Genomic DNA, 11,899 nt, shown 5'->3' on the forward strand with positions numbered 1-11,899 from the left:
TTACATACAGTTGTATCATTTCTGTCCACAACACGGATAAAAGTGAAAGGGTTGCACACCTCTATGAAAAACAAGTTGTAAGACAAGCAGACAATACCAAAAGATAATCATACTTGGAAGAATATCAACATTTTAGCTTTTTTCCCTCAAAAAAGATGTATGGAAGTAGAAAACTTATCATCAGTCAAAAAGCTAATGTATTTTCTAAATGGAAATTGGCCTGAGAGGTTTGAAAACGAGCTGCAGTTGAAAGACTTTGAGAAGTTCCTTTTTTGCTGCGTGTTTAGATTAATATACTTCGCTAGCATCTGGAAAAAAAATTCAAATGTCACTGCCTTGCTTTGGAAACTGCATAAGAGCATGGTCATATGTTTGGTGCTGAAAAACAGTTGCAGTGATAAGGAAATGTTACTTCACCTCAAATGTGGTGCATGACTGATTTGCAAACTCTTCATTCTTTGTGGGATAAGGTCAGATGGGTTCAGGTAGACCACTGCCAGGACTTCTTTAATCCTTAGTGATTGAATCACCAGTGCATCCAAACTAATTAAAGTCATCTTTGTCAAGGACTTCTACAAGAAAGATATCCAACAAACAAACAAAATTTGGTGAAATTATTTAAACACAACTTGTATTTAAAGTATTAGGAAAGATTAGAAATTATATTATTGGTGCTTTGTATGAAAATTGTGATTGCTAGACATGTCATAGTTTAATTTTAAATATATTGAAATGAAAAGAAAATTTGGTTCAGTATTTGTACTTTGCTCTACTATTATTTATTAAATATTGCTGCAAGGGGAAATTCATTTCTCTTATTATGGTATTTCATCCCATAAAAGTTATTTTTGGTATCCAGATAGTGCTGAGCTAGTTACATTTTTATTAGCACGGGTCAGAAGAGAGGAAACGAGCAGTAAGTTTTACAGCTGAAACTCACATTGAATCCAATGTCCTTTGTTACATTTGGATCTGACTCAGTAAGGGCTGTTGGTGTGCTAATGTAAAGAGTTTTGTGTTTAATAATTTTCTAAAATGTGTTGTTTCTAGGTCTACAGACAAGACTGTGAAACCTTTGGCATGGTAGTGAAGATGCTAATTGATAAAGATCCATCATTAGAGAAGTCCATTCAGTTTGCCCTGAGGCAGAATTTACATGAAATAGGTGAGCGATGCGTTGAAGAACTCAAACATTTCATTGCTCAGTATGATGCTGCCAACCAAGATGTATCAGAGTCCTTCAAAGAGGGCTCATACTAAGGACAAAAATATGCTTTCAGACCCTCTGCATTGTGTCTGCCATAGTTCATAAATCTGCTTGTTGTGGGGAAAGAGGAGCTCTTGGAGTAGCTCAAGGTTTGAACCCAAGGCCTGTACTCCTTTGTGGTAGCTCAGGTGGCTGTTCCCCTGTCCACTGTGGTCTCCACGATTGTATTCATTCTACCTGTTCTTGTTGACACATATTTCTTTGAAAGTATGTTCTTTTCAAAAATGTTGTAAAGCAACAAACTATTTTTGAAACCTTACACAGTTACCTTGGAAAAAATTATCAGTCTGATGTCTGTACACTTACGTTTTGATGCTTATAAGTGTAACTTGAAACATTGTTTTTTTATTAAAATTACATGAAGCCGTTCTCATTCCTCAAGTAATGCACAAATACATCTTGTTATCATACATACTATAGGAAAGGAAAACTTGCAAAATTGGTCACAATTATGATTTAAATTATGTATTGTGGTTTAATTTAAAACTTCAGATGAATTCTGTAAAATTACACTAGGGTTATCGCTAGTCTCCGACTGCCAGAGCAATTAACTACTTGATGTGAGTAGTGCTGTATATTTGCAGGTTCTACAAACACCTTTTAAATTTTGGTGTTTTCCATATCATGCCTCATTACTAGTAAGCAGTATTATGTATGATGGATTACATTTTTTGTTACTGTTTTCTGTTTTTGACAACACTGTACAGAATGTAGCTGTAGGCAGCCACTGACCAGGGAAAGGTCACTTTTCTTACTGTCACTCTCCCCACTTATAACTTCTCAAGCCTTTTTATCCATCAGTTTTAACAATAAGAAGGCTGTGTATAATCTTTATTTCCAGCTTCAAGAAGGAGCAGGAATTGGGGTGTCGAGGATAGGCAAGGAAAGTGAGCAGGACCATCTCTCCAGTAAACCCAGGTTGCTTTGGATTAGGTGTAATACAAAGTTTATCCCTAAGGGCCCAAATTCACTATCATTTCAAACTTAGGTGATTCTGGTTAGTGTCTGGCACTGCTTTTGACCTGATAGTACAACTTGCAGTTTGGGAACAGTGGTTGAGGAAAGCCAAGAGGTTCCCAGTGAAAAATATTTAGGACTTGGTGGAATCCTGATGAATACCATTATTAACGTACTGGTTTTTTATGAACATTTTAGGAAAGGGATAATTTGAGTCATAATCACATAGAGGTACATATAAGCATACATATGTATAAGTTTTGTATAAATTTGTATTTAGAACATGTGAAACTCTGTAAAAGGGTTAATAACCAAACTTACTATTTCCAGATTTCATCAGAATGGTGTGCAGAAACACAAAGGAAGTAGCAATGATTTTTGCATGTACAAGGTACTGTGTGTATCACAGCATCTTACACATGTGACTCTTGGTATGGTATATTAAACATGTATTGCATCAGATTCCTGAGATGCCTGGTTAGTTCTTATGTCAATAAGGGGAGGTTTTGCAGTTGGCTTTTCTTCTTTTCTAAGAGTTCACATTGCTCCAAGGAGATAACCTGCAATTACCCTTGTTAGCACCTGGGACTGTGGGCTGCACAGTAAGTGGGAATCAGCTAATGGATCCTAATTTGGGGAGGGAGAGAGGAGAAGAGAGGCAAGCTGCTGTGACATAGTAGTGAGACCTGACCTGCCCCTTCTGGCAACAGTCTGGTTTACTGAGATGAGTCAAAGTCTTCTCTGATGCAGAAGCATAACTACAGCACTTCACTACTTGCCTACAGGACTGAGAGCCTTCAGGATGTTACATGAGTTTCTACTTTGGATTAGAAATGCTAATGGAAGAATTAAAATTGTGTGTAATATATTTTTATTAAAACTCTCCATTGTTACTGTACAGTTTGTTAGGCGTTTTCTTTGTTAGAAGCCTGATTAAGTTTACTATTATAAAAGTATCCAAGTTTTCAAGTGCTTTTCTGTAAAGTAAGACCTAAGTTTCCAGTCACGGAATCACAGAATATCTCAAGTTGGAAGGGACCTGTAGTGATGGTCGAGTCCAGTTCCCTCCTCTGCACTGAACCACTAGGAGCATTGTCCAGCTGCTCCTTGAACTCTGGCAGGCTTGGAGCTGTACCAGTTCCTTGGTGAGCTTGTTCCAGTGACTAAACACCCTCTCATGTCCAATCTGAACTTCCCTTGATGCAGCTTCATTCCATTTCCTTGAGTCCTGGCATTGGTCACCAGAGAGAATTCATTGCCTACCCCTCTGCTGCTCACCTTGAGGAACCTGTAGAATGCAGTGAGGTCACACCACTCTGGGCACACAAATAGGTTTATATCCTTATATTGTGGCACCCAAAACTGCCCTCAGCACTTGAGATGAGGCTGCCAGTGCAGAACAGAGCGGGACCATCCCCTCCCTTGTCCAGCTGGTGATGCTGTGCCTGATGCACCCCAGGACAGGGTTCACCCTCCTGGCTGCCAGGGCACTGCTGATTCACATATAATTTACCATCAACCAGGACCCCCAAACCTCTTTCTGCAGGGCTGCTATCCAGCTCCTCATTACCCAAGTTTTACGGATAATCAGGACAGTCCTGTCCTGTCTCAGGTGGAGAATCTGGCATGTGCCCTTGTTAAACTTCATGCAGCTGGTCATTGCCCCCCAGCTCCTTAGTCTGTTCAGATCTCTCTGCAGGACTTCTCTACTCTTGAGGGAGTCTACAGCTCCTTTCAATTTAGTGTGATCAGCAAACTCACTCAATGTACATTTGACTCCTCTATCTCCATTAAAGAGCACGGGCCCTAAAATTAAGCCCTGTGGAGTCCCAATGGTGAACAACTGCCAGCCTGAGGTAACCCCATTCATTATGCCTAATCATTTGCTTAATCTGACTTTTTTTTTTAATTGATTAAACTTTACCTGTGAACTAAGGAGTCTTTTGAGTTTTTATAAGTGCAAATCTGTGAAAGGTTTAATTCACATTTCTAAGTGATAAGTAACTGATTTTCCATCTCATACTTGGCATTGTGTTGAATGTTTGCACTTAACCTTTTGTGATGTATGCTTTGAGTTGATGTAAGTAAAATATACTATGGCAGTCCCTTAAGGAAGAAACATGGCTCTTAGTCTGTCTTGCTTTACAAATATGTATTTTGGATAAGTTTTACGTCATGTAAAAAATTGTCCCTGGTCTAGTGATCAACCTCAATGGGCTCTGGAAAGCTGTAGGAAGAGCACTGGGGGAAGGAAACATGGTGCAATGGAAGAATTTGTCACCTTCAGAGCTCCTGAAAACAGAAATTACTCCTGGCACTTCTTAATGTTGCAGATACCCTTAAAAATTAAAAAGAAGGTGGAAGTTGAAGCAGTGTGGGAATTCAGTGCTGTCTGCTGAGACTGAAGGGGTTACCTCTGTAACCTCACTTGGACAAGTTGGCAGCTTTAAGTGACAATGTAAGCAGTAAAGGTGAAAATCAGGTGAAAAAAAGGTGAAAAACAAAACCACTACTGATATGAAAGGGTAACATTGATATGAAAGGAGGTAATGCCAGGTATCAGAGAGGGACCAAATCCTTGTCTTCCTCTTGTCTACAAGATTTTCAGTTTTGATAAAATTTTGCCTTCGTATTTTTCACTGTCACGAAGGTTGTATTGGGTGTGGCTGGGATGGGATCCTCATAGTGGCTGGTGCAGTGGTGTTGTGCTTCAGGTTTTTCCTGGAAACAGGGTGATAAGACCGGGATGTTTTAGCTATTGCTGAGCAGAGCTTACCCAGAGTCAAGGCCTTTTCTGCCTCTTAGCCCACCCCACCAGTGAGGAGAGTGGGGGTGCTCAAGATGTTGGGAGGGAACACAGCCAGGACAGCTGACTGATCACAGGTGCATCATGCTCGACATACAAAACTAGGAATGGGGGCAAGGAGTTTGCCAGGGCTGCTGCTGTTCAAGGACAGGCTAGGTATTAGTTGGCTAGTGCTGAGCTAGTGGGTTTTTTGGTATAATTTCTGTTTGGGGTTTTTTGCTTGTTTGTTTTTATCTATTAAATGGTCTTTAACTCAGCCCTGAGTTTTCTTATTTTTCTTACTTTTCTCTCCCCAATCCCCCTGGGGGTAGTGAGTAAGCAGCTGTCATGCTTAGCTGCCTACCAGGGTATATGGTCCACTAGGAATATAGGTACTACTTCCAATAACACTGACTACTCTTTAGAGCTTTTGTGACTCTATGTGAGTCTTGTGCTGGTCACAGACACTATGGCCCATACCATTCTCTTCAAGGTGGAGGAATCAATTAGAAATATTTCTCATAAGAAGTTGTCAAAAATAGTAAGATACTGTTTATATCAAGCTGAAAAAGATAAAGTTGTATTATCAGCTTTAAACTTCTTTTTAAAAAGAAAGTATTAAGAAGCAGTTGACAATCTAGGAGAACTGTAGTATTCCATAAAGTACTGCAGTCTGGGAGAGTACATCTGCTGCATCTCAGGAGATGGTGTGGCATCCGAAGAACTCCTTGTGGAGACATTTCTCCACGAGACGGTTACTTGGTCCAACATGGGACACAGCAGTAGTGGCACAGCATTTTGTTTCTGAGGATCCTGGATTCCCATTTTTGGAAACGCGGGTGAGAATGAAAGATCCTAATCATTGTTGGAGCATCCTGGAGAAAGTTATGAACAAGTCAGCATCTCCAGCCCCTAAGTCCCACCAGTGTGGTGGCTGTAAGCTACTTGAGCCCAGCAGGCACATGGCTGCTAGCAAAGCTTCCTGAGCCCCAGAGCAGCCAGATGGGAGCACCCCACGAGATGCGAATTGGCCCACGCAAGGGACCAGGCCTGGCTTCCATCAGCTTCCACCTCCATGAGACCTGTGTGCACTAGGAAAGTGACTTGAGTGGTGAGTACCACCTCTGGGAGGAAATGATCCGCTGCTCATTTTACTCTGAAAAATACAAGCAAGTAACTGCTAGTCGGATTACCCATAGCAACAGCCTAATTCTCTTTGGTGTAAAACAGTGCTCCTGTTCATTCCCTCCCTTACTTCTAGCTGCTTTTGTGTTTCCATGCTTCCCTGTCATCAAGAAGGGCAAGTTTAGTTCCACTTGACAGGCTTTTTTGGTAAAAAGCATCTATTATTCCATTAGTTTACTTTCTCCAGGTACTCAGAAAGCCAATGGCTTTAGCATTTGCTATCTTCATTAGTGGATATCACTGTTAGGAAATTCCTGTCCTTTATTTAAAACAGTGGAAGAAGTTTATTATAACTTAAAACAGGTCCTGCTCCATATCTGAGTTCAAGGCAACTACTGTGCTTACCTCCTACTTTGTAGTTTTTGCCAGCTTGCCTTCTAGAACCACTCAGTATCTCTCTTCCTTTAGGTAAGCAAACTTCAGAAATTATTTTTGGGGAAGGAGGGGGAACAATAATAAAAAAAAATCCACATTCACAGGAGTTGCATACTGATTGTAATGATATATTCCAAGCTTGTGTGGTTTTTACATTTATATAGTTTACATTTTGCTTGACCCATAAATAATACTTGCAAGATTAAGAGGGCCTTAGAGAGTATTTACATAGCCCCACCATGCATATAGAGCTTTTAATACCTAGTAGACAAAATTAAGCTGTTTTGCACTGAACATTTTCGAACTTAAACCCTCTGACTAAAATACAAGCAATATTTCATCCATAACACTGCTGTTAAACCCCTAACAAATCTAGTCTGATATTGTAACAAACTTCTTCAAATTCAGGGATATAAAAATATTCAGATTTTAAAATTTTAACTGTACAATATGTACATTAATATTTGCACTGTTAAATTATGAATACATTTAAGCCTATGAAATACTACATTATAAATATCAATGTTTTTTTGACTTAGAATTGCAGCTAATACATTTTAAAACCTGGATAATGCATGTGAAAAGACACAATTCCAGAGCCTAATCCTTTAAGCCCATATGAAAATATTTGTTACGTAAGTAGATCCATTGACTTAAATGGGGTTACATGCCTGAGCAAAGGACTCCAGTAGTTGTACCTCTCACTCTTGAGGGGTGGGGGGCAGAAAAAACATCACCAATCATTGGCAGCTAAGTCCAATTCCAGGAGCTGAATTAGTATCTTCCTTTAAACAGGCATGAAAAAAACCCCAAACCAAAACCAACCACCTCACACTTTCTCAAAAAATTGTAGAGGAAAACCCATGAAAGTTAAATGTACAAAACATTCACTGCTGCTTTAGGATACATCAAGGCTTCAAGCATTTCAGCTCCTACATTATGATTTTTGCTTTCTTAAGGAGCATTTTCCCAAACAAAAAGAATCCAGTTTTTGAATGGCAACTTGAATGAGAAAGTGAGCTTCATCAGTGAAGAAAGGGCAGTATAGGAAGTATAGAGCCTTCTTTTTCTTGGCAGCAAGAGGAAGTCAAAGATCACCCTGTGTGTCTATAGCTGCAGCACAGGACTGACATTTTTTTAATTCATCTTTGTCGAATCCTCTCTCTCAGATAGTTCAACGTAAGTGAATAGTGAGCATAAAATAAAATGTCTACAAAAAGTCTGTATTAAGAACTGCAGTAGCAGTATTTTGACAGATGAAACACAGTATGTAAACCTAATCTGAGCAGATCATTTGGTGAACGTTACTTTTCTGAATGTTACTTTTACAATGTAAACTGGCACGGTTATCATTTACAGTGGCAAAGCATTATGAACTTTAGCAACTTGCCTAAGTACAATTATTAACATAAAAAGATGTGGTTCAAACTGTAGATACAGAATTGACTGGTCCTCCCAATTAAGAAATACTAGTCATTAATTAAGATATAATGCAGTTTTTTCCTTTGTGCCCCCTCTTCTTCTTTGATTTGGTTGTCCTTTGTCCAAACTGAGAACTAGATAATGCAGTAGTTGGACCAGAAAGATCATCTGTATAGTATGGATATCTCAATGACCGTGGCTGTGGAATTGGCTGTCCTAGAAAATATCCTTCCTCTTCAGAATCAGATGATGAGGATGAAGTTGAACACCAGGAGTCATCTTCCTCACCATACAATCCAAAAAACTTATCAACCATCTGATTCCGCAGTGCATAGTCAGACCTGCTTTGGGCATACTGTCCATAAAGCTCTGCATTTTGAATATAGGCCCGAAGCTCACGTGAGCTTCTATTCTGAATAAATTTTTCATGATCCTGAGGGGAGTAATAACGAAATCTCTCTCTTGGAGAGCATCTTCTTTCTGTGGCCAAATTAAGTGCATTATCTGAACGAGACTTCCTACTTCTTCTGCGATGGTGAGAAGGGCGATTTCCACGCTCTTCAAAATGGTAAACACGCCTACGAGTCCTTTCACTCATTGGAGGCTGACGTATTTCAAGATTCTCGTAACTTCCATTATCAATAACGTCATCTGAAAACTTCACTTGTTGCGGTCTAGACTGGGATTTAGATCGTCTCAGTACAGGCACATGCACTGGCTTTTCCTCTGGCAACACTTTTTCCTGACACAACTCTGAGCTCAGACTCTTCAAGGACTCAGTACTCCGATGGAGCATTGAAGAATTCAGAGTTCCCATATTGCTCATCTTCTCACAGTCCTCCACCTCCAGCTCTTGGAAAGTTTGCAAAGAGTAGAGAGATGGCCGTGGCTTGCCTTCTCCATCCATTGAAGCCCCTGGGGAGGGAATGGAGAAAGGAGGAAAAAGAAAATGAGAGGAGTACCAAAGAGACGAGTACTATAACAAAACATGAAACATTTCTTGTCACCAAGTGTTTTTTTGAACTACTACCAAAGAGACTCCTTTCATAGTAAAATAAGCTTTGTTTTTACTTAAAACTTTAAAGTGTTAGCTCTGATGACCAAAGAATTAGCTATCATGAGGACATAAAGAGCAGAAGTTCAATGGGTCAAAAATTTAGAAACATACATACAGGTATGCTTTTAAGAAAAAATGACTACTCAAAATTATTCTGCAGTCTGTGCTTGCCATTCTTAAGGCTAAAATATTTCACATTTCTAGTACTGCCAAATTAATGTTCCAGCTGTTTCAACAGGGAAGCCAAGCTTACTGCCTTGCAAAGAAGGATCCTTACTCTCAAAAAATCATCAAAAGGAAGCTGGCCTGCTGTCCTCCATCTCTGTGTCCCTTCATTCCCATAAGGACAGCGTCACGTGCCCTGTGATGGTCCCAGGTGCAATACCTCCAATGCCTCCTCCTCCTCCCGTGCCCCCTGAACCAAGCCTCCCTCCCCAGTTCCTTCATTGCTGCTTGGCAAATGCAGCCAGCCTGTGGTTGGGCCTCAGCTAGACAAGTAGCTGCAGTAATTTGGGTTACAGGAGGAAAGGAAAGGAGACGATGATTGGACAACTTCTCAAATGGGTTTTAACTGCCAGGTTTGGGCTTTTTGTACTGAAATAGGAAAGGAAGGTTAGGGCACACTTTATCCCTTTGGGTAACTTCAATCATGTTTGACAAGGAGGTTCACAAAAGTGGATTATCAGTTTTACTTTAGTCAATAGGGAAAAATAATCTCATAAACCAAACTGCCTAAGGCTAAGAAGTTTGCCATCTTTTCAGATTCTCTACATATTTTTACAAGAAAATCAGGAAGTTATTGAAAGTGTTTTGTAGAGTAATATCATCCTAATATATAATGCAACTTTTTATACATAAGGTATGGAAAAATAGTCATTTGCTTAAAGCAGTGGTTTGTACATAGTAAACGAGTAGTTGAAGACTCATTCTGTTGAACATCAACATTTTTTTTCCTTAAAGCAAAAAAAAAAAAAAGAGAATTCAAAAGGAAAGGAGAAGAATCTGATAGGATTTAAGTAGCAGAAACATATCCTGTAAAAGATTATGTGCTTGATAAAAGCTGCTGCCTACTTTACATGCATCTCTTGATACTAAAGCTTTGTAGAAATTATCAAAATGCAAAATTTTCCTTCAACATACTCCAACACACATGCTTTTGTTGACCACTCCATCAAAACCATTCTTTTATTTCCTCAGTACCTGTTATGTTAGACAAAGCCAAAGAATCCATTGAGTCTCGAACACTTCGTTCTTGCTGTTTCAGGTCAGACAGACATTCGAGTGAACCTCCATACCATGGTGTTTGGTCGTGTTTGTATCCTGAGGCCCCGTGTTCCATGTCTAGCTCCTGGATTTTCCTGCTGCTGGCAGGGCCTGGGTGGCTGCCATATGCAGAGTCTCCCAAACCATCTTGTGACTGGGCCCAGTACATGTCTGATTGATACTTCTTACTTGCTAGGCTTGGATTATTTTTCTCCAAGTCCAACTTACTCTTGACCATGCTATCAGAAATCCAGTGTTCAGTTGATCTGATGTCTACTTCAGTGGGTTGCTGGAAGAGGCTTTTATCACCGAACTTCAGAAGAAGTTGAGTCATGTAGTCTTCATGTTCAGCCCATTCTTCAGGGTCTTCAGGCATTTCTTGCTCTACTCTTCCTTTCCAGAAGTCTTCATTAACAAAGCCTGCCTCTTCCCTTGAAAGGCTTAAATCATCCAGCTTACGAGAGAGAGTATCATCAGCATTGTCTGAAAGGCCAGGAAATTTGTAATTGAGGGCCGGAGTCAGGAGGAGAGACTGGCGGCACTGGTCGGCTGACCGGCTGCTTTTTCCCATGCGGACACTCCTCCTGGAATCTCTGGATCGAGCAGACTGAAACGCAGAGTCAGAAGAGTCAGAGGCATGAACATCCTCTCCCAGGCTGCAGGTTTTTGAACAGTAAATCTGCCCTTGCTTTGGAAGGAAAGGGCAGCCAAGCAAAGAGGTCTTGCACTGAGCACAAGAAAAGCAAGTTTCTGTGGCGTGCCAGTGCTGTCCATCATAGGTCATCTGAGCATGGTCAACACCTGGAGAGAGAGAGAAAAAGCAATGCTCTGGGTCTCTCTAAAAATTACTTGCAGAATTCATACTTCTGGAATGTGAAATGATTTCCTAAATTGGCTTTCCCTTAATTTGTAAGTTTAATGCTTATAAAGGACACACTTACCAATGTGTTCCCCACAAGTCTCACAGTATTCTGCATAGAGAGATTCAAAACAGTTACAGCAGAAGGGCCGCCCATCCTTCATGATGTACCTCTGTCCACCCAGGATTGTTTCACACTCAAGACAACAGAAGTGTTTCATGTGCCAGTGGCGACCTTCAGCTTCTGTACACTCATCAGCAAAAATTATCTTTTCAGAGAAAAAAAAAGGATACTTTTAGTTAAGTGGTCAAAATCTCACCTTGGGAGTTAGAGTATATAAAATATCCTAACTCTGCAGTTCACAGACAAAATTTATTTTTATTTTGCTCCCTTTTGAATATAAAGATAGAAACAACAATCTCCCACAACAAAAATAACAAGAAAGAAAACCAATACATCCTAGGTTCCTTTTTTTTTTCTGGCTTTAGAAACTCAACCATTAAAGAAGCTTCTATAAGGATAATATTTTGTAATATTTCAGCATATTCAATTCTAAACACAAACAAGTGTTTGCTTTCTAAATACCATCTCACTGCTTGTAATATTTCCAGTTTGACAAGAAATTAAATATTCCTCAGCTTTCAAACACATCTATGCAGCAGAGTCCTGACTTCTTAAGTGACTGCATCTGGAGCTAGGAATTTCCAAAGTGATGCAGTTTGTCAGCA

The 11,899-nt window shown here is 39.9% G+C and overlaps 2 protein-coding genes across 5 annotated transcripts in view; one reads left to right on the plus strand and one right to left on the minus strand.

Moving 5' to 3' along the window:
• PPHLN1 (periphilin 1) overlaps window positions 1-3,122 on the plus strand; it is a 63,951-nt gene extending 60,829 nt beyond the window's left edge. The window contains 2 exon segments of the mRNA XM_066183105.1: window positions 1,051-1,200; window positions 1,202-3,122. Coding sequence (XP_066039202.1) covers window positions 1,051-1,200; window positions 1,202-1,312 — 261 coding nt within the window. The 3' untranslated portion in view covers window positions 1,313-3,122.
• A 3,554-nt stretch (window positions 3,123-6,676) lies between these two features.
• Window positions 6,677-11,899, minus strand: part of PRICKLE1 (prickle planar cell polarity protein 1) — a 65,824-nt gene continuing 60,601 nt past the window's right edge. For all 4 annotated transcript variants that reach the window (XM_066183101.1, XM_066183104.1, XM_066183103.1 and 1 more), the window contains 3 exons: window positions 11,253-11,439; window positions 10,249-11,112; window positions 6,677-8,906 (listed from right to left, as the gene is read on the minus strand). In XM_066183101.1, the coding sequence (XP_066039198.1) occupies window positions 8,050-8,906; window positions 10,249-11,112; window positions 11,253-11,439 (1,908 nt within the window). In that variant the 3' untranslated portion in view covers window positions 6,677-8,049. The remainder of the gene's footprint in view (window positions 8,907-10,248; window positions 11,113-11,252; window positions 11,440-11,899) is intronic.

Source organism: Chamaea fasciata, unplaced genomic scaffold (assembly GCF_029207755.1).
Source record: "Chamaea fasciata isolate MVZ Bird 193981 ecotype frontalis unplaced genomic scaffold, bChaFas1.0.hap1 SCAF_5, whole genome shotgun sequence".
In the NCBI taxonomy this organism is placed as follows: Eukaryota; Metazoa; Chordata; class Aves; order Passeriformes; family Sylviidae; genus Chamaea; species Chamaea fasciata.